At 48.0% G+C, this 18,703-nt stretch overlaps 1 protein-coding gene across 2 annotated transcripts in view; it reads left to right on the top strand.

Annotated features, from left to right (window-relative positions):
• ATP1A1 (ATPase Na+/K+ transporting subunit alpha 1) overlaps positions 1 to 10,884 on the top strand; it is a 31,916-nt gene extending 21,032 nt beyond the window's left edge. For both annotated transcript variants that reach the window (XM_043459840.1, XM_043459842.1), the window contains exons 13-23: positions 1,572 to 1,747; positions 2,741 to 2,877; positions 4,118 to 4,268; positions 4,876 to 5,044; positions 5,159 to 5,313; positions 5,676 to 5,799; positions 6,934 to 7,079; positions 7,205 to 7,335; positions 7,825 to 7,926; positions 10,013 to 10,104; positions 10,520 to 10,884. In XM_043459840.1, the coding sequence (XP_043315775.1) occupies positions 1,572 to 1,747; positions 2,741 to 2,877; positions 4,118 to 4,268; positions 4,876 to 5,044; positions 5,159 to 5,313; positions 5,676 to 5,799; positions 6,934 to 7,079; positions 7,205 to 7,335; positions 7,825 to 7,926; positions 10,013 to 10,104; positions 10,520 to 10,548 (1,412 nt within the window). In that variant the 3' untranslated portion in view covers positions 10,549 to 10,884. The remainder of the gene's footprint in view (positions 1 to 1,571; positions 1,748 to 2,740; positions 2,878 to 4,117; positions 4,269 to 4,875; positions 5,045 to 5,158; positions 5,314 to 5,675; positions 5,800 to 6,933; positions 7,080 to 7,204; positions 7,336 to 7,824; positions 7,927 to 10,012; positions 10,105 to 10,519) is intronic.
• Positions 10,885 to 18,703: the final 7,819 nt, after the last annotated feature.

Here is an 18,703-nt window from a genome sequence, read left to right as displayed (position 1 = left end):
CTGAAAGGTCATTCTTAAGTGTTTGTTTGTTTTTTTTTTGCTGTTTCTGCACCTCCACCACCCCACAGTAGAAGCAGTCTCTCCTGTGAATCCACAAAGCATCTGATACCACTTTAAAGGATGTTGTACCCTCCACACAACATCGAAAGAAATGTCTTAAGTATCACGATTCTTACATTAACAACAGTAATACTAGATGATGAACCCTTTGGGCAGTGTATGTCTGATCTGCATTTATCCTCAAAGAAGCTTGGCTCCATGGCCCACACAGCTGCTTAGCAGTATACACTTTGGTTAGATGAACAGTGAGGAGAGCCATGGCCTTGGTTTTTTCCCCAGAGAGGAGAGTAGAGACAAGTAATCACATGATGTGCCAAGTCCAAGTAACTGAGGGGGCAAGTCTCAGTTCACTTCTGTTCAATCGCTCAGTCATGTCTGACTCTGAGACCCCATGGACTGCAGCACTCCAGGCTTCCCTGCCCATCACCAACTCCTGAAGCTTGCTCAAACTCCTGTCCATCGAGTCAATGATGCCATCCAACCATCTCATCCTCTGTTGTCCCCTTCTCCCACCTTCAGTCTTTGCCAGCATCAGGGTCTTTTCCAATGAGTCAGTTCTTCGCATCAGGTGGCCAGAGGATTAGAGCTTCAGCTTCAGCATCAGTTCTTCCAATGAATATTCAGGACTGATTTCCTTTAGATTTGACTGGTTTGATCTCCTCGCTGTCCAGGGGACCCTCAAGAGTCTTCTCGAACACCACAGTTCAAAAGCATCAATTCTTTGGCACTCAGCCTTCTTTATAGTCCAACTCTCACATCGATGCATGATGGAAAAATCATAGCCTTGACTATCTGGACCTTTGTCAGTAATGTCTCTGCTTTTTAATATGCTGTCTAGATTTGTCATAGCTTTTCTTCCAAGGAACAGCGGTCTTTTTAATTTCATGGCTTCAGTCACCATCTAGTGATTTTGGCACCCAAGAAAATAAAGTCTGTCACTCTTTCCATTGTTTTCCCATCTATTTGTCATGAAGTGATGGGATGGGATGCCATGATCTTAGTTTTTGAATGTTGAGTTTTAAGCCAGCTTTTTCACTTTCCTCTTACACTCATCAAGAGGCTCTTTAGTTCCTCTTCGTTTTCTGCCATAAGGGTGGTGCCATCTGTGTATCTGAGGTTATTGATATTTCTCCCGGCAATCTTAATTCCAGCTTGTGCTTCATCCAGCCTGGAATTTCTCATGATGTACTCTGCATGTAAGTTAAATAAGCAGGGTGACAATATACAACCTTGATGTACTCCTTTTCCAATCTGGAACTGAAACTGTGGTGCTCAGACTCCCATTTCTCCACATTAAGCAGAGCCTTGTCCTCTGAGGCTTGGTGCTGGATTCTGTCTGTTGCGTGGTTCCAGGGACTCTGTATCATTCATAAATGTTCAGTGAAACTCATTTGGTTATAAAAGTAGAATTTTTAAAAAAGCTTTCCAGACTAACCTGCTGCACAACAAGCTGGTGCCCGGCAGCTGCCTCTGTCGCTGGAAGTCCTCACAGACTCCCTGCCCTCCTGCAGGTTTCTGCCACTTGCTGCTGCCAGATGAGCAGTTTCCTGAAGGCTTCCAGTTTGACACCGACGATGTGAACTTCCCTGTTGATAATCTCTGCTTCGTGGGGCTCATCTCCATGATTGACCCGCCACGGGCTGCTGTCCCAGATGCTGTGGGCAAATGCCGAAGTGCTGGAATCAAGGTACTGCCCCCACCCCACCTTGGCATCCCCTCTTAGCAGCTCTGGGCGCCCGACTTAGTGCCTCTCAGGGTCCACGTGATCGCTGGTGTTTCTCACCTGCAGTATCGATTGCTCATCTCCAAAGCTTTTTTAGTTACCCCCGGAGAAGGCCAAATGGTGTTAAAATGTTGGTGTAAGCTGCAGATGAGGAATCGAAAAGTTAAAAAAAAAAAAAAAACCTTTAAGAGAAATGTAACTAAGCAAATTAAATAGCACTGAAGACTTGGTAAGGTTTTAGATTTTGAAATACTTGCCTTAATCTAAATTAATACTCATCATGCAATGAATGGCCTGTCTTGTTTTCAGTTGGTTGGTTTTGAAGGGAATGTTTGGTGTCCTAGTCTGGGTCTGTCTTAAGTTGCAGACGGTTCAGGTGTGAGGATGCAGTGTGGTTTGTACAGTCTGCCTTTTTGCCGGCTGTTTGGCTTATTTCCAATTTCTCATTCTCATGAGTAATACTGCTCTGGAAAGCTTTGTAAAAACTCTTCTACCACTTTGACTGTATCCTTAATGTAATCATAGGGTCAAAAAGAACAGTAATTGATTTGAATTCTTGTTACTTACTGCTTTCCCTCCAAATTGGGCCAGTTTCAGGATGCTGACCAGCAATGTGTGGGCCCTCTTATGTACCAGCATGAGATTTTCATCCTTTCTTGTTGTTGTTGGGTTTAGTAACTTTGAGTGTCTTTGTTTGATGGTGTAAGAAGAAACAGATAACTGTTTATCCTGTGTGACTGTGTGCCAAGACAAAATCTGGGTTTTGCTGGGTGTCTTCTGTGAACTGTGTTTGTGTTTTGGGCTAGTGCGTGTTTATCAGTTTTCTATTTGCGTTTCTTTCCCTTTGATATTGCAAGCTGAGTCATCCTTGATATTTATTCTTGCCCACTTGTAAGACTTCTCAAGGTCATTCGCCTGGCAGCTGCATTCAGCTGATTGTCCTCTCTTTTGCCACAGGTCATCATGGTCACCGGAGACCATCCCATCACTGCCAAAGCCATTGCCAAAGGTGTGGGCATCATCTCAGAAGGTAATGAGACTGTTGAAGACATTGCTGCCCGCCTCAACATCCCAGTGAGCCAGGTGAACCCCAGGTAAGGTGGGAAGGTCAGAGCATTGCTGCCTTGAATGTGTGATACTGGTAGCTGGGCATCTTCAGCTTGGTTCTGCCCGGGTTCCTTAGGGCTGCTCTGGGTAGGGAGGCCCCTTCAGTGGCAGGAAGCAGCTTGTTCCCAGGGAGGATTTTCTTTTTTTTTTCCTTTTTTTAAAAATTTTATTTTAATTGGAGGTTAATTACTTTACAATATTGTGGTGGTTTTTGCCATACATTCACATTTGCATCAACCATGGGTGTACATGTGTTCCCCATCCTGACCCTCCCCTCCCACCTTCCTCCCCATCCCATCCCTCAGGGTCATCCCAGTGCACCAGCCCTGAACACCTCAGAGAGGGTTTTCAATAAGAGCAATCATTGTAAGCAACACTTAGATGGTGCTTACTGTTCTAAGCATTTGCTACAGAGACCCACAGAGGTAGGTGGTGCTCCCAGCTTGCAGAGCAGGGAAGCTGAGGCCGAGTCACGCAGTACACTCAGCAGTCAGGCTTCTGAGTTCATGCTGTTAACCCCTTCTTACTGCCCAGCTCCTAGCACCTTGTCATTTTCAGGTCCACACTAACTAAATGGGCAAGGCACGATGACTCAAGCCAGAAAAGAGAATTTTGGCAATCAAGTGAAATAGATAACTTGAGACAAATTAGTTTTGCTTTTTTAATGTTTTGTTAAGGCTTAGGGCTACCCCCATTGAACCCTACTTGGGGTTTGGTCTTTCGTCAGCTCTGCCACTGTCTGAAACTTAGTTATGTTGTTTCAATGCATCCTGTAAACATGTGGTAAGGAAGGTGAAGGTCAGGCCTTCCTCATGGTGGTCGTGAATCTTGAATGAGATAATACATGAGTATGCTTTGTAACCTGTAAAACACTGCACAGGTAACACCCTTTACTTAACGGAACAGTTCCCCCAGCTTTATGGTGTTACGCTGCCCTCGTGGCTCAGGTGGTAAAGAATTCACCTGCAATGCCAGAGACCTGGGTTTGATCCCTGGGTCGGGAAGATCCCCTGGAGGAGGAAATGGCAACCCACTCCAATATTCTTGCCTGGAGAATCTCATGGACAGAGGAGCTTGGTGGGCTACGGCCGATGGGGTTGCAGAGAGCCGGATATCACTGAGCGACCAACGCATTACTGCATAGTGAAAGAACTTTTGTTCTCGGTGAAGAAGAGACGGACAGGTGACCTTTATTTGTTTTTTGTTTTTTTTTGGTCCTGATTGTAGGGATGCCCGGGCCTGTGTGGTGCATGGAAGCGATCTGAAGGACATGACTTCCGAGCAGCTGGATGACATTTTGAAGTACCACACGGAGATTGTGTTCGCCAGGACCTCTCCGCAGCAGAAGCTCATCATTGTGGAAGGCTGCCAGAGACAGGTCGGCACACAGCCGGGGTCAGGCTCTCTCAGGCGCTGCTGACCTCAGTGATTGTAGTTCCAGTAAAAACAAAAAAACAAGGCAACAGTGCTGGAAACCTGAGCCAGCTAGCTCCTCTCCGTCTCAGTATACACGGGCCAGTAAGAAGCTCCAGGCGTAGAGAGGATGGTGACTGGATCATGGTCCTTTAGCCAAGACACATACTCTACCGTACTGGTCTTCGCTGTGGCCCAGAGTCAGAGCTTCAGCACTCAGCACCAGAAGAGCAGTGCAGGGTCCTGGTGTCCACACTGGAGACGGGAATGCCCAGGAGGTTCATCCCATACCTGGGAGGGACCTGGGGGTGATGTTGCATAAGGGAACGGGGCTTTCCTGAGTGTCACTCACCGAGTTAGGACTTCAAGTAGACCTTGTGAACAAGGTGGGGTGTCTCCTGGATTCTGTTGTTTGGTAATAGCTGTGTGCATTCCTGGCTGAGATAGTTCTAAGTCTAGATAGAGTCTCAATGGGAAAGGAGCAGTGTCTGTAACGAGAGGCGAATGGAGGCTGCACCTCACTTATGCCCAGCCACGCAATTCCTAACCCACATCCCTCCTTCTCCTGGCAGGGTGCCATCGTGGCTGTAACTGGAGACGGTGTCAATGACTCCCCGGCTTTGAAGAAGGCAGACATTGGGGTTGCCATGGGGATTGCGGGCTCAGACGTGTCTAAGCAAGCTGCTGACATGATTCTCCTAGATGACAACTTTGCCTCAATTGTGACTGGAGTAGAGGAAGGTGAGAGTGCTGCATGAAACCTGGTCCAGATGCTGCTGAGCAGTATCCATTTCTGCGTGTGATTTCCGGTCCTTTTCATTAAGCTCTCCATTAAAAACAATCTTGCTTTCACAGGTCGTCTGATCTTTGATAACTTGAAGAAATCCATTGCTTATACCCTCACCAGTAACATTCCTGAGATTACCCCCTTTCTGATATTTATTATTGCAAACATTCCACTCCCTCTGGGGACCGTCACCATCCTCTGCATCGACTTGGGAACGGACATGGTGAGTGACTGGCACACCTTCCACACATCGCAGTGCTCACCGCTGTGCTCTCTGGGTCCCTGTGGCCAGCATTTGGAAGTGTCACTACCGAGAATTTCTTGGCCTGTGTGTGGTAGCCTCAGCGTCAAAGATTCAGTGTTAATCATTCTTCAAGACAGCTGTCAATACCTATTTATCCGATAGAACTCTTCCCTTTTGTATCATTTTGCCCTTTTTTTAGAAAAGAAGGGGGACTTGTAATATCTTGTTATGAAAAACTTTTTTTTTAAGGGAGAGCAAGAATTTGAGAACGAAGAAAAGAGTCACAACATGAGCTTGCTGGCTTCTGATGACTTAAAATCCCTTCTCGCCCCTCCTTCCAGGTCCCTGCCATCTCCCTGGCTTATGAGCAGGCTGAGAGCGACATCATGAAGAGACAGCCGAGAAACCCCCAGACAGACAAACTCGTGAATGAGCGGCTGATCAGCATGGCCTACGGACAGATTGGTGAGCCGGCAGATTTCAAGTATCTGTAGGGGTGGTGTCTGCCTCAGACAGGGTTTCTGAGGCTTCAGAAGTTGGGTAACTTCCAAATCTAAGATGAGCCAGGATCTAGGGTAAGGCTGGGGATTTTTTTTAGATTCCCTTCCATGTGAGAAGACATCTTTTGCCATCTTCCCAGAAACCTTAGTTCTTTGGACCAGGCAGTTGCAACTGAGCTCATCTGCATTAGAACAGAGAAACGTGCCTGCTCATGGAGCCTTTTGAATGCCAGGCACTGCTCCTAAGAGCTGCAGTATTAACTCAAAGGCAGCTTTTCTGGGGAAATATAGTACTACCACTGGTTGCACTCAGCAGACTCTTAACTCTGCACCCAATGGAGTTTGGAGGTTTGGCTGACTGGTTACCACCACATGGCAACTCTGCACTCCCACTCTCCCCACCCCCAGTGCTCGATTTCTGTTCCACTCGTGGAGCAGAACAGCTAACAGGTGGTCTAGATGGTGGACAATGAAAATGCCCTTTGATCCTAAGCACTCTGCCTTTAGCAGAACTTCATAAAGCTACCAGCAGCAACTCATGCTTCTAGACTGCATCACTGTGAACACTTGGGTAAAAATGAGACCAATCAAGTACGTTATAGGAATATGGCAAAGGTTGATTTAACCATTTCTGACAACAAAGTAATTGGCTGATGCCTAGAAAGGCCTAATTTTGAAGTAGGAAAATGGTCCAGAGTATAGGATGAAATCCCACCCCAAAGAGTTGAGGGCAGTATAGTTGGAGAGAAGGATCCTAGAAGTGGGGGGAGTGGAGGATCAGGTCAGAAAGCGCCACATTCATGATTTCCACAGCGGCTGGCAAAAAGGCCATGTGTAAAACTTTGAGAGATGGGACAGGAGTTGTAATTTTTTTTCAGGAGTTAAAAAATGGGGATGTGGATTTTTACCCCTAAGGGTCATGTCCTGATAGAAGCAGATGACAAAGGAATAGAAGTGGGTGTTTTAAGAGCAAGGGCCAGGTCCCTCTTTTAAGCTCTAAAAAGTGACTCAAAGTGGAACAGGTGTGGGCGAGGAGTGTGCCCTCAGATGCTTTGTACCAGGCCCTGGCATTCAACCAGGCCTCTTTTCAACTTCTCAGGTATGATCCAGGCCCTGGGGGGCTTCTTCACTTACTTTGTGATCATGGCTGAGAATGGCTTCCTCCCAAATCACCTGCTGGGCATCCGAGTGACCTGGGATGACCGTTGGATTAACGACGTGGAGGACAGCTATGGGCAGCAGTGGGTGAGTGAGGGCTGCCCGCCTGCCAGCGCCAGACAGAGCTCCGCTAGCACCAGAGGACAGGGCCTCACGGCCTCTGCACACGTGGGCCAAGGGCCAGGCTCACCGGTCTGCCTTGTGCATTTCAGACCTATGAGCAGAGGAAGATTGTGGAGTTCACCTGCCACACGGCCTTCTTTGTCAGTATCGTGGTGGTGCAGTGGGCTGACTTGGTCATCTGCAAGACCAGGAGGAATTCCGTCTTCCAGCAGGGGATGAAGTGAGTAGGCCACAGTCGGGGGTGTCAACTCACAGACAGGTCTGGTGATGGATGTCTAAACCCTGTGCTAAATAAAAAGCCCAGCGCCTGACACATTCGACAGAAGTTCTAGAATCTTGTTTGGGGAGCTAATTCATGAAGCAAAATGTCATTTTGTAGGTTTTTTCATCTGACCTCAGGTTCCTAAGCACAAATACATAAAGACCTATGAAGACATCAACCTGCCATGTAAAGCATAGTAGGGATTCCCCTGGCACTCCAGTGGCTAAGATGCCGCCTTCCAATTCAGGGGACGTGGGTTCAAACCCTGGTCAGGGAGCTACACGCCTCATGGGCAAAAAAGACCAAAACATGAAGCAGAAGCAATATTGTAACATTGAATAAAGGCTTTAAAAATGGTCCACATTAAAAAAAAAAAATTAAAAGACAGTGTTAGAAGATATACTTTTATTTGCAGTTTTGTAACTTCTCTCCCCTCCTTGTTTTTAGGAACAAGATCTTAATATTTGGCCTCTTCGAAGAGACAGCCCTTGCTGCTTTCCTTTCCTACTGTCCTGGAATGGGTGTCGCCCTGAGGATGTATCCCCTCAAGTAAGTCCCTCCTCTTTTAGGTGCAAAAAGTTGGAAATAACCAGCATGGCTTGTTCCTCCCATGGCACATGTTAGTAGCTGTTTTTTCCAGAGCTGTTGGGTGATAGGTACAAGAATTCCTCTGGACTGGGAAACAAAGGCTGATTCAGTGATGCAGACCAGGAATCAGCGTTGCTAGGGCCACCCAGGCTCTGACCCTTGGGCTTGCTCACCAGCCAACTGAGCTGAGCGCCACAGCCTGGTTGTCTTGAGGCCAGCTGGGGGCATCCTCAGCTGTGAAGTTTGGGGTCACACGTCCAAATCTTGATTTGCTCACCCAGTGAGTGATGTGTATCACATCGCAAGCCCCTCATCTCTGGGGGCTGCTCTGCTCTCAGGGGAGGATGGTGGAGCCGTACATCTGAGGTCTTCACAGTCAAGCACTGGTAGTGTCGAGATCATGCATAGGTAGAGACTTGGAAGAAGCCAGCCACTTGTCTTCGGTCAGAACGCGACTGGCCTTAAACATGGTGAATGACAACACCTGTGATAGATTGAATTTCCGCATGCAGAATTTGCCGCAGACTCCCAAGAGTGTTCTGAAGGATTGAGTGTGTTTGTGGTATCTGTCAACTGGTTCAGGTTAGGCAGCTGTAGCCTCATTAGAATATGCTAAGCCACAGAGAGTGGGACTCTTGATCTTAACGTGTCTCCCCATCCTTGTTCAAACCCATCTGGACTCTCTCTCTCAAGTAGCCTGTTGCCCTCACCACGTCTCCCTGTTCTCATCCCAGAAGTAACCAGACCTTGTGGGTCTCCCTGTCTTCCTGTCGGTGGTATAAGGGTAGACTGGCATCCAGGGTCTCGTTACTGTGCCAGACGGTCTTCCTAGCCTTGTACCCACCCAGGCTTACTTTAGGTGAATTAGGCACTCCTCCTCTGCCTCCATGTTTGGGAGGCTTGTTCCCTTCCCACTCCATCAGCCCTGATCGTTCTTCCAGGCTGCGTCCCTCGGGGCTTGTCCGCATGTGCCCTCGGCTTCTTGGGCCCGTGCAGCCGCACCCCTCCTTTGCCATTGCTGTCACTTGTGCACCCCATAGATTATAATCCTCAAAGCAAGGACCACAGTGTCTTTTTCTGGATTTGTATTCCCAGCCCCCTGCACAGAGCTGGCACATGACAGGGGCAAGCCGTGCCCAAGCTGAATTCCATCATCTTGGGCCATTGTTGAAGAGGAGGGTAAGAGGATCAGAGCTCTCTAAAAAGGCCAAAACGAAAAGTCTCACAACAGACTGATGCCTCTGAGCATCTTCTGCTGTGACTTGAGAGAGAACTTGTTCCCAGTGGGTTCTACCCAGTGTGGAAGGTGGCTTAGTTACAAAGGTCCCCAAGTCAAGCGAAGTCATCTTTTAGCAGCTGTGGAGGTCACACCAGACAGGAAGAGGGGGAGATGGCAGAGCTCTGCCCTGGGACGGCCTTCCTCCTGTGGTTGCCCTGGGAAGTAGGGAGTCAGTGTCAACCTCCTCCAGAGGCTGCCCAGGGTGCCTGTCTCCAGGCTGGGGACTGCGGCAGCAGCCCCTGGGTCCCCAAAGGCCTCGGATCTCTGCTAGGACTCAGCTGCTTACTCCCCAGGTCCGGGACTCAACACACTCCTGCCTCTCCTAAACTCTACTGTCAGAGACCAGATTCAGGGGATGATTAAACCAGTCATGACCCACACTGGCAGTTCTTTTATCTTCAAATGCCAGGACATGAGACAAATGTACTTGAGTTTCTTAAATACTTGAGAAAAGGAAGAAAGGAAATATCCTGTTGGCTCTGGAATTGTCAACAAAAAAAAATCTAAGCTGACCTACCGTACCAACCGGTTCTCATGGAAACCCAGCTGAAGGTGGCAATCTGCTTTCTTCTGCGCCTCTAGGCTCTGAGCGTGCAAAAGCGGGGTGTTTTTAGCATGAGTTCTGTGTGAATGCTCAGCTGCTCCCCAGGACTGTGCTCGGCTTCTCCTTTGGGCCTGATTTGTTTCACTGTCCCTTTGTTGATGTGCATTTTCTTCCTTCCTTTGAGTGGTGTCCACATATAAATTGTCACCTGGTTCTACTTCCAGACCTACCTGGTGGTTCTGTGCCTTCCCCTACTCTCTCCTCATCTTTGTGTATGATGAAGTCCGAAAGCTCATCATCAGGCGACGCCCTGGCGGTAAGTGCAGACATTTTTAGTTAGGATTGGGGCTGGGGAGGGGTGCCTAGTTCTGGTTTTGCTCTGTTTCTTTCGAAGCGTCTGGGCTTCTCCACAATCAGCCTGATTGGCTAGGTCCATGGGACGCTAACTCACTCCAGTCACAGCCCATCCTTAAGAATGGAGGTCTCAACTGAGGTTTCAGAACTGACCAAATACAACCTGAATAGGATGTGGTAGAAACTTGGTCAGAAGTCTAAACTATCTTCCCAGTTAAAACATTCCTTTTAAAAACACATACAGTTGAGGGCCCTGTATTAAATCGGGAGGGTCCCGTATTGAATTTGGGTAAACACCCTCCACTCCCTCCACTCCCCGTAGACTACGTTCTCCTGAGGCTCACAGTCACTTACCTCTGTCTCTCTGCTGCCTGCAGGTTGGGTGGAGAAGGAGACCTACTACTAGACCCCCTCCTGCACGCCGTGGAGCATCATGCCACCAACTCCGCACCCACCACCCACCCCCTCTTTGTGTACTTCAGTCTTGGAATTCGGAATTCCACCCTGGTAGGAAAGCACCGAAGCATGTGGGGAAGCGAGCCGTCCCGGAATGAAGCATGTAGCTCTATGGGGGGGGGTGGGGGTGGGGGGAGGGCTGCCCGAGAAACATCCGTCTGTGGAAACGACCGTGGGGAAGGTTTTTATGTGCCTTTTTGTTTTTGTAAAATGGAAAACTCGGAAAGACTGAAAGAATACATTTTATATCTGGATTTTTACAAATAAAGATGGCTATTATAATGGAGTCCGCCTCACGCCCTCCTCAGTTCTGTGGTCCAGACGTCCATGCGAGATTGGTCTGGAGCGCGGCTTCCCAGCGCATGCGCCCCAGCTGGCAGCCTCGTCTGCGTCACCTGGGGACTTGTTAGCACAGTGAAACCACGGCCGTGGAACAAGACGCTAACCAGCAACCTGTGTAATAAGTCTCCAGGTGATGCTGATTCACATTCAAGTTTCAGAACCACAGGTTGAGGGAAACTTCCTGCCCATGCTTTTATAGTCTAAGGAGACCAACTCATCCCGTGGGCTGTACTGCAGGGGGTATGGCTGAAACCCTCCACTGCTGCCTCCACATCTGTTTCTTGATGAACATACTTGTCAGGAAAAAGATTTTCAGACCCTCAGAGAAGGCCCCCCACCCCTTCTCATCCTGGGCGCAGCCGCAGCTGTGGTCTCCAAGCACCAGGACCACTCCAGCCTCAAGTGTCTCTGTACCAAGATCTAAGAAGTAGGAAGCTACCTGTACACAGCTGGTTGGAATACATGTGCACATCACCAAGTGCTTCCCTTCCACGTAACTCGTTCCTAATTTAGCATCGAATAGCTCCATTTCAGAGAGTGGTTATGTGCCAGAAGGTACTTAAGAAAAAAAGTGGAAAGATTTGTTTACTGCAGGGTCAAGTTCAAGTATACCTTCTGTTTTCATAAAGTTAGTGTAAAAAGACCCCTTCAAGTCCCATCACTCTTAATCCATCCTGAGTGCTGTTTACTAGCTGTACTTCAAGGCCATCCTTGATTCAAGCAGACGCAATAAGTGGGGAGCCCTTACCTCTGGCACTCTAGTGATCATTATCTGCCAGGTGATGATAGTCTGGGTTCAAGTTTGTGGTTTCTCTCCGAAAAGCTTGATTCATTGTTCCTGCCTCTTGTGCTACTCACTTCTAAGCTATGCAGATGGGAGAGGAATAAGTGACTCGCATGTACCAACCGGGCATCGTCCCCAGCTTCTCCCAACTGGGGAACTGGGAGGACAGGGTGATCTGTGCCTTCCTAGACCAACACATCAGTTCTCCCCTTCTTTCTCCAGGATCATCTCTATGCCTGTGGGCAAGTCATTGTTAAAGAGCCACTTGTTCAGTCCAACATAAGGAAACTTAGGATAAAGCTAAGAACTAACAGAGCTCTCAGGGCTGGCAGATAAGTGATCACTGTGTCCTCCCTGAGAATATACAGCTTTGAGGGCAGGAATGAGGCTGCCCACGTGCTTACACCAGCAGAGACTTCCAGAGGCTTGCTGTCTCTAATCCCCATACATCTGTTTCCTGGCACCCCTGGACAGCTGACGAGGGAACATAACCCTGATGGTCATGGGTATACCCTGATAAAGGTCATGGGTATTCCCTGACTTAGAGGCATTTGAAGCAGCCTGAGACTGTAGACTTGGAGGTGACCACGGATAGCTTTCTGGCCGGGGCTCCTCGCATTCTATGCAGGCCTGGACTTCCAGGAGCATGGGGAGGCAGGGGCAGAGCAACACAAGGGCTGGCCAGAACCTCCTGCCCTCTTTCCACCAGAATCTCTCTGCCCTTGTTCTGCTTGACAGTCCCTTGCATAAAAAGTTTTATAGCCAAATATTTGATCTAGAGACTTCAGATACGGGGGTGGGCAAAGCTGACCTCAAAGCCAGGCCTCCTAAAGGGCCAGATCTTCCCAAGCCTCCTATAGGCAGCCCAGGCCTCGTCCTACCCAACACTTAGCCACTAACTTTAGCCCTGTCAGTAAGAGCTACAGTTTGCTCCAGAACAACAGAAACGGCTCCTGAACACTGATGTCAGCTACTGTCTACCCTTACAAATCTGCAACTGAGCCCTCCTGACCCCCAGCCACGCTCCCGCACAATGCCTCCCAAACATCCCTGGGGTGATGCCCTCTTGACACTTCGGATGACATGCCCCTTTGGCCACATCAATATCTGAGCTCTTGCCAGTCATTTTTTGGTGTCGTTACTGGTTCCTTATCTCTTTAGCTCTCTCTCTCCTTCCTTTCATGGACAGGCTTCTAAGGAGAGTATCTATCACTTCTTCCCTCTACTGGCTCATCTGCCATCATCCCCCTGCCTCCTTCCACTGCCTCCCATTAACTCTGGCCCACCAGAATTGTTCTGGTTGAGGCCGCCACTAACCTCCTGAGTGTCAAACCCCCTGGGTTCTTCCTTGGCCTCTGCAGCATCTATGACGCCATCACACGCCTCCTGAAACCAGCCGCCTTGTCTTTCTGACATCACCTCTTCCTCTCCTTACCTTTCTGCCCTCATCTCCACCTGCCCGTCTGTTGCTATTTCCTCGGGGAGGTCCCCACCCCCTTTCCCACCTGTATTCTTCCTGTGTGTGTAAGTCGCTCAGTCATGTCTGATTCTTTGCGACCCCATAGACTGTAGCCTGCCAGGCTCCTCTGTCCATGGAATCCTCCAGGCAAGAATACTGGAGTGGGTTGCCATTTCCTTCTCCAGGGGTTCTTCCCGTCCCAGGGATTGTACTCAGGTATCCCGCATCACAGGCAGACTCTTTACCCCTGAGCCACCAGGAAAGCCTGACCCCCAGACCCATAAATCCATTTTTTGTCCTGGACATCTATTCAGAAAGAGTGGAGTCTTTCCACACTGTGGAGTCTTAACCCCAGTGCCAAACCTGAATCTGAGTGAGGTCCCTCACAATGAACGTGCTCTGGGCAAAGACATCTGTCACCCTGTGGCCACTTCAGAACCCTAGAAGTCACCTGAGGCTTCTCCCCCTGATCTTGCCGTGGCCCTGCCGCCCCACCAGTCACCACCCACTGCTGATTCCCGTTTGGTGGCTGCGAGCAGCGGCTTTGTGTCTCTACAGCCTGGAGCCAGTGGTCCTGTCACTAACTGACCGTGGGCATGGAATTTAGTCTCTGCGCTTCATTTACTCTAGAATAAGGGTGGTGTTTCAGAGTTGTTAAAAGGATTATGTGAGATTACACATAAAGAGATTAGCTCAGTGGCTACTGCGGTAAATCCTTTTCTCTGCTGTCACTGCCCTTCACATTTGGATGTCCTGGCTGGTCTCTATTTTCTGCCTTCTAATTCAGTGGCTCTCAAAAAGGGTCATCTCTAGACCAGCATCACCTGGGAGCTTATTAGAAAAGTGCATGCTGATTCAAGCTATTGAATCAGAAACTGATGGGGAGAGAGAGGGAAGAGAACAGCAGTCTGTTTTATAAGCCTTACAGGTGATTCTGATGCTTGTCAAAATCTGAGAACTATCACTCTACACCATCTTCCAAGCTCTACTTGGCTGCCTCTCACCAGACCTGTCTTCACCCTTGACCTCAGCGCATAAACCCATCTCTGCTCAGCCATCCAGATTCCTGGGCAGTCCTAATGGGCTCTACATGCTTCTGTCAGTCTGCAGTTCCCCTTGGCATCCTCCTTCCAACGTAACCTTGGATCAATCTGCATGCTCCTGGCTAATCAACTCACCTTTCCAGGTGCCTTTCAGGCCTTTGCTCTCTCGGAAAGGTTCAGTGGCCCTTCCCTTGTTCACACCTTGCTGTAGCCCCCAGATCTCTGTTATTGGTTTATTCCCTCACCAGGGAACTAGAGTTCCCTAGAGCAGTGAACCAGGTCACACCCTCCTTAACATCTGACACATCAGTGCTTGTTGAATGAATGAACACGTGCTTGTTACCAGATGTTTTTCCTGCTGCCTAAAACAGCCATATTTTTCATATTTCACCCTCATCTTAGGTCTGTTTTTGGATCAGAACTGACAGTCCCCATAGGAAATCCATGCTCAGGCTTGCCAGAAATCCATGAGTTAGGGCCTCTCCCCATCTCTCAAAACTCTGAGGCTGGAAACTAGGGATTATTAAAGATGAGTCATGGATGGAATTAGGATGGCAAGAAATGGACTGGGAGACCATGGCAAGTGACACAAGAAGACAGAGAGGAGGAGATGTACACGGAGACACCAAGACAGGCCTGCCTCAGTTCCAGAGCTTTCAAATCCCTGGGCCTCAAATAGTCTAACGAGAAACCCTTCCCACTCCCCAGTTAGGTTAGAATCTCCTTTTAGGTAGTTGATTAGTACTCTGCTTCTTCCTAGAACTCACTGTTCTCACTATGTATTACTCAATTATGTAATAATGAACCTAACATCTATTTTTGCCTGTGAATCTATAAGCCCCATGAGGTCTGCGAGCTGGTCTGTTCTTTTCTGTTTTATCCCTGGTGCTCAGTTCAGCGCCTTAAAAAGAGAAGTTGGCACTTAACACAGTGGCCAACACTCTATTTAAAGAGAAGGGCGGGTTCCGGCACAAGATGACAATGTAGGAAGATCCTGAATTCACCTCCTCCCACAGACGTGCCGAACCTACAGCCACACATGGAACATTTTCCTCCGAAAACGAAAACCTCTGAAAAACTAGCTGAGCAACTCCTCCACATCAGGCAAAGCACTTGGAAGACTTTACCCACTGTGCGATGACCCACAATCAGGGGGGTGTCTAAAACCAGAGTTTCTCCCTGGGGAGCAAAGGCACCCCTACTTTAAGACCTGCCCCTGAGAGGCACGCACCCCCCACCCCCCACCCCCGCAGACTTCTGGCTTTGAAAACCAATGGGCCTCATGGCCACAAGACTCATAGGCTGCAGTGAATGGAGGAACAGCTCTTAGAGGGTTCCCGTGTTTGGGCTCATCCCAGAGACCAACACAAAGAGAGCCAATTGAAAGGCGCCCAGACCTTGGGCATGAAACAGGCTTACTTGCGTATTTTATAGCATCAGTCCGGGGGCAGACACCTAATTCAACATACATCTAGGGCCTGCAGGATTCTTTCCAGGGATGAAGCCTACTGTCAGACACCATCAAGGAGCACTCCCCCTTGCCCTCAGCTTGTCAGGACCTCCCAGGAAGGAGCTTGTACCCCCTTCTGACACCCTGATTTTTGTCGCTGCCACTCAAGGGACACCTTGAGATCAACCGGCTCTAGTGCCCACTGAGGCTTTTATGCTCAAGGGTCACAAAACTGTAACCAAAGGAGAAAGAGTTTTTAAATAGCCAACCCCCACCCCCACCCCACCCCCCAAGGCATACAGCATGAGGCAATGGTTTCCAAGGAGCCTGGTCTTTCTATGAAAGAGGCCTATAGGCTATCTTCATAGGTGAGACCTGAGGGTTCCAATCAGACACACATCTAAGGTTCTATGGAAACCTTTCCAGAGACCTCGGAATGAGGGCGCTATCTTTGTACTCTCCCTCTGCACTCGAGAGCATCAGCATCTCCTGGAGGGGAGTTTTTGCACATGCCTGGTGACCCAGGTTTTCAGTCTGGCACCTAGGAGACACTGCCTGGCTATCGTGGCCAGGAGAGCTTGCATCCCTGAGTCCCACAGGCCTATGACAGATGGACCATCCCACCCCAAGGCAAAACACAAAGAGCAGATTGAAATACACCCCTAGTCTTCCTGAGCAAGAGGCCTACTTTCTTGTCCTGAAGCTCTAGGCTGAGGGGTAGCCTTCTGGTCTGGTACACAGCTGGGCACCTCCGAAGGTGCATTCCAGGGATTACGGAAGCCAACTCTGTGCACTCCTTCTGCCTCATTCCAGATAACTGCAGCCGGAACTTGAAGTTTCCAAAAAGGAACTTTCATCATCTAGCAACCCCATTTTTTTTATTGCAACAGCTACCCAGAGGACATATTCACATTACCTGGCTCTAATGGCCTGTAAGACTTATGTTTGCAGTCCCACTGGACTGTCTATTATTTGCATACTTTAAAATTTATTGCTGAGGGTCTGGGTCCAGTCAGTCTGAATCTAGGTGCTGAGATCTTTTCCTCTGAGACACTGACAGGTCTTAGCACACCCTTAACTATGGGGTGGTGGTAGTTGTTCAGTTGCTCAGTTGTGTCCGATTCTTTACCACCCCATGGACTGCAGCACGCCAGGCTTCCCTGTCCTTCACCATCTCCCAGAGTTTGCTCAAATTCACATCCATTGAGTCAGTGATGCCATCCAACCAGCTTATCCTCTGTTGTCCCCTTTTTCTTCTACCTTTGGTCTTACCCAGCATCAGGATTTTTTCAAATGAGTCGGCTCTTTGCATCAAGTGGCCAAAGGACTGGAGCTTCAGCTTCAGCATCAGTCCTTTCGATGAATATTCAGGTTAATTTCCTTTAAGACTGACTGGTTTGATCTCCTTGCATCCAAGGGACTCAAGGGTCTTCTCCAGCACCACAGTTCAAAAACATCAATTCTTCAGTGTTCAGCCATCTTTATGGTCCAACTCTCACATCTGTACATGACTACTGGAAAAACCATTGCTTTAACTATATGGACTTATGTTGACAAAGTGATGTCTCTGCTTTTTAATACACTGTCTAAGTTTGTCATAGCTTTTCTTTCAAGGAGCAAGTGTCTTTTAATTTCATGGCTACAGTCACCATCTTTAGTGATCTTGGGGCTCAAGAAAATAAAGCCTGTCACTGTTTCCACTTTTTCCCCATCTATTTGCCATGAAGTGATGGGACCAGATGCCATGATCTTTGTTGAATGCTGAGTTTTAGCCAGATTTTTCACTCTCTTCTTTCACCCTTATCAAGTGGCTCTTTAGTTCCTCTCAACTTCTACCATTAGAATAGTATCATCTGCATATCTGAGGTTATTGATGTTGCTCCTGGCAACCTTTATTTCAGCATGTGATTCATCCGGCCCAGCATTTTGCATGATGTACTCTGCATATAAGTTAAATAAGCAGGGTGACAATATACAGCTTCAGTGTACTCCTTTTCCCATTTGGAACCAGTCTGTTGTTCCATGTCCAGTTCTAACAGTTACTTCTTGACCTGCATTCAGGTTTTCTCAGGAGACCGGTAAGATAGTCTGGTCTTCCCATCTCTTTAAGAATTTTTCACAGTTTGTTGTGATCCACACACTAAAAGGCTTTAGCGTAGTCAATGAAGCAGAAGTAGATGTTTTTCTGGAATTCCCTTGCTTTCTCTATGATCCAACAGATGTTGGTATTTGATCTCTGGCTCCCCTGCCTTTTCTAAACCCAGCTTGTACATCTGGAAGTTCTTGGTTCATGTACTGCTGAAACCTAGCTTGAAGGATTTTGAGCATTACTTTGCTAGCATGTGAAATGAGTGCAACTGTACAGTAATTTGAACGTTCTTTGGCATTGCTCTAACTACTAAAAATAGACTGCTAAGACAATCACAAAGGTTTGAGAGACAACCAAGAGCTAGGGCAAGGTTGAACAATAAAGTTCATCTCTTACATAATGTCACTGTTTCATGACTGGGAGAGGTGGCTGTTTTATCTAATGCATAAAAATCAAAAGGGAGTCAAGGGAAATGAAATAGGGGAATATGTTCCAAATGAAAGGACAAGACAAAATCCCAGAAAAGGTCCTTAAGGACATAAAGATAAATGATTTATCTGAAGAACTGAAAATAACGATCATAACACCCTAATTGGGAGAAAAGTGGATGAGAACACTGAAAACTTCAGTAAGAAGATATAAGAGATATATGAAAGTACCAAACAGAAGCCACAGAGCTGAAGAATACAGTAACTGAACTAACAGAGCACCAGAACAGTTCAACAGCAGACAAGATGAAGGGAAAAAAAGGATCTATGAACTCTAGACAGGACAGTGGAACCTACCCAATCAGACCGAAAAGAAAAAACACATCTTCTAGATGCTAAAAGCCCGGAGAGTTTCAAATAAGATGGAACCAAAGTGACTCACACCAAGAAACGTTATAATTAAAAGAGGCCGAGACTTGTCCGTAACATCACGTAGCTGAAAGCAGAGGC

The sequence above is a fragment of the Cervus canadensis genome, chromosome 2 (assembly GCF_019320065.1).
Source record: "Cervus canadensis isolate Bull #8, Minnesota chromosome 2, ASM1932006v1, whole genome shotgun sequence".
Taxonomy (NCBI): Eukaryota; Metazoa; Chordata; class Mammalia; order Artiodactyla; family Cervidae; genus Cervus; species Cervus canadensis.
Note: the sequence above shows the minus strand (reverse complement) of the source record. Positions and strands in the feature narration are given on the sequence as shown.